The sequence below is a fragment of the Oratosquilla oratoria genome, chromosome 6 (assembly GCF_046742065.1).
Source record: "Oratosquilla oratoria isolate Oo_2021 chromosome 6, ASM4674206v1, whole genome shotgun sequence".
NCBI classification, from domain to species: Eukaryota; Metazoa; Arthropoda; class Malacostraca; order Stomatopoda; family Squillidae; genus Oratosquilla; species Oratosquilla oratoria.
In genome coordinates, this window is record NC_134782.1 from 5,435,875 (window position 1) to 5,438,374 (window position 2,500).

The 2,500-nt window shown below is 38.4% G+C and overlaps 1 protein-coding gene across 2 annotated transcripts in view; it reads right to left on the reverse strand.

The window, feature by feature from the left end:
* Positions 1–2,500, reverse strand: part of LOC143026255 (neuronal growth regulator 1-like) — a 481,658-nt gene that overhangs the window by 1,080 nt on the left and 478,078 nt on the right. For both annotated transcript variants that reach the window (XM_076186340.1, XM_076186341.1), the window contains one exon: positions 1–1,375. This exon is cut by the window's left edge and continues 1,080 nt beyond it. In XM_076186340.1, the coding sequence (XP_076042455.1) occupies positions 1,107–1,375 (269 nt within the window). In that variant the 3' untranslated portion in view covers positions 1–1,106. The remainder of the gene's footprint in view (positions 1,376–2,500) is intronic.

Consider the following 2,500-nt stretch of genomic DNA (forward strand, 5'->3'; position numbering starts at 1 on the left):
TTCACTTTCCTGTCTTTATTTCGATACACCAAAAAAATCTTCATTTTTTCCGTCATGAACTAGCATCCAGCCTGTCATAGGATTTTTTCAGTATACACAAGAACATATTATGAGTTATTTTTTGATTTGTCCTTTCGAAAATTTTGTAACATAACCCATGTCAAAGGATTTCCATTTTATGTACAAGAACATGTGTTTGAAAATGTACACACACACACCAGTGAGAATATTTAAGGAGTGGTTGATACATGTAATAACATGGTAGTTCCGGCTAGCTTTGAATACTATTCAAAACTAGCGATTTTCTATGAGTAAAAACATGGCAAGAAAAAATATCAAAATCGTCATCATGGAATATTTTTGTTAATAATCTATTTACAACATGAATATAATTATGTGCATGTGAAGAAACATACCTAGCATAAAAATCTTTTAGTTCTTACAAGTAACATGGCATATGTAGTTTACTTAAATTTTGCTACAGAGAGTTTGAGCATGATTTCAAACGGCTGATTTTATGTTCATTCATCTATGGTTTTCAGCCGTCACACTACCAGAATAAAATAGATGTAAAGAATTCTTGAACAAATTCCAGGTATTCTGGGAAGATACTATCTTCCTTATGAGCATCACCGTTGCCTTTGGATGAAGGATTAGATCTTGTCTGACAGAATCTGAACCGGTACAACAGAGGATTCGTATAAGATGTCTGATATGAATCAACATGATCAGTAGAGTCTTCACCCATTACAGGCACAATAAAATATACAAAAGACTTTTTTTTTCCATCTGCGTTCACTAGAATAGAATTTGAATGTAAATAAACTGATGAATAAAGGAAATCCATCAAACAGCAACTGGGGCCCTAGCGCGCTACGTATATCACACATCACTCTACAAACATGAAACAACATCGGATAATTGTAATTTGACAATGAGATTAATAACTATGCTAGATAGTAGTCATCCTTGTTCCTCCAGCTTAACGAACCGCCAGGTTGATGCAAAAATAGCGTCTCTCTCACAGTAGGGGGAGCTGAACCTCCTCTCCCAAGTCTACTTATGTACTCAAATGAGCTTCTTTAGCCTCTCGCCACCCACCCAGATCATCTCGACCAATCAGGAACCGCGATTTGAAACGTCACACTGGATTCTTCCGCTCTTTGATGGGATATCGTCTCGTCTGCAGCTTTAGTCGTGGGGTCTGACTCCGATCTGACGCTGGGCGGGTCTGGGGCGGAGTCTGCTGGTGGGACGAGGAAACTGACGAGGGAGGTGAGGAGGGAGGTGCTGGCCACGAGGAGGAAATGTGTCGTGACCATCAGACTCCATGCACCGGAGGATTTTCGTCGCTGGATTGCTGCCGTGTTGTCGCCTGGAATGAACCAAGGGAAGGGAATGAGTAGTCGTACAATACGAGTGATGTTATGCAACAGAGAGGTAGACTTGATTGCATAAATGACTTTTCTTTTGATGATCATTATGTAGCTGTTCTTACTTACTCCGTTACAACTGCTGCTAATTCAATGGTTGTTCACCATTGAATTCCAGCCATGTTGTTGTTTTAAAAGAAGTTTAGCAGCCACATACAAATGATATCATTCTTATCGACGATGATATTATTGCTACTATTTGCGTTGGTAAGTATATAAAAAGAATAATATAATCAGACGTGATGATTTCGGTTATGAAACTATACATTCTCCAAAATAGAAAGAACTCGAAATATTGACTAGACAGATGTCCACCAAAGGCTACCTGCCTACACTCGCGAGACTATGACACCGGGAACATAATAGTCACAGAGGAAATACAATGGAGATCAAATGGCAGCAATATTCACGCCCGAAGGACGCGTTCGCCAAAGACATGTAAATGAGCACTGGGCAAAGGACAGTCATCCCTCTGTTGGTGAGGTCTGTATGATATTACAATATACTCGAGTTCTTTCAACCGTGACCTGACTTCGCTCTGACCTGTTATCAAGGGTTAAATAGACACTGAATTCTAATAAATATGCATACATACATAAATACACACATACGTATATACATACATCTATACTTAAGTACATACGTACGTGAATACACATATACATACATGCACACATACATACATACATACATACACACATGCATACATATATACATAAATACACATGTATTACATATGCTCATATCTACACATATACAAACACGACTCCATACATAAATACCCACACGCACGTATACTTATACATACATACACACACATGCATGCATAGGTAAATACACATAAATTACATATATTACATCGCATACAGGCACACACACACATACATAAGTATACATATATAATAAGATAATGATAAATGTTTATTAAAATTTCAACACATAGTCATCAGCCACTGGAAAGCGTAGTTTCAGAGAGAAATGGTTGAGGGACCAAACCCATGTGATTCAGATGAACACGCATTCGTCCGAGAAGAGTGGACCTGGCACAGAGAAAGTGGAGGGCTCTC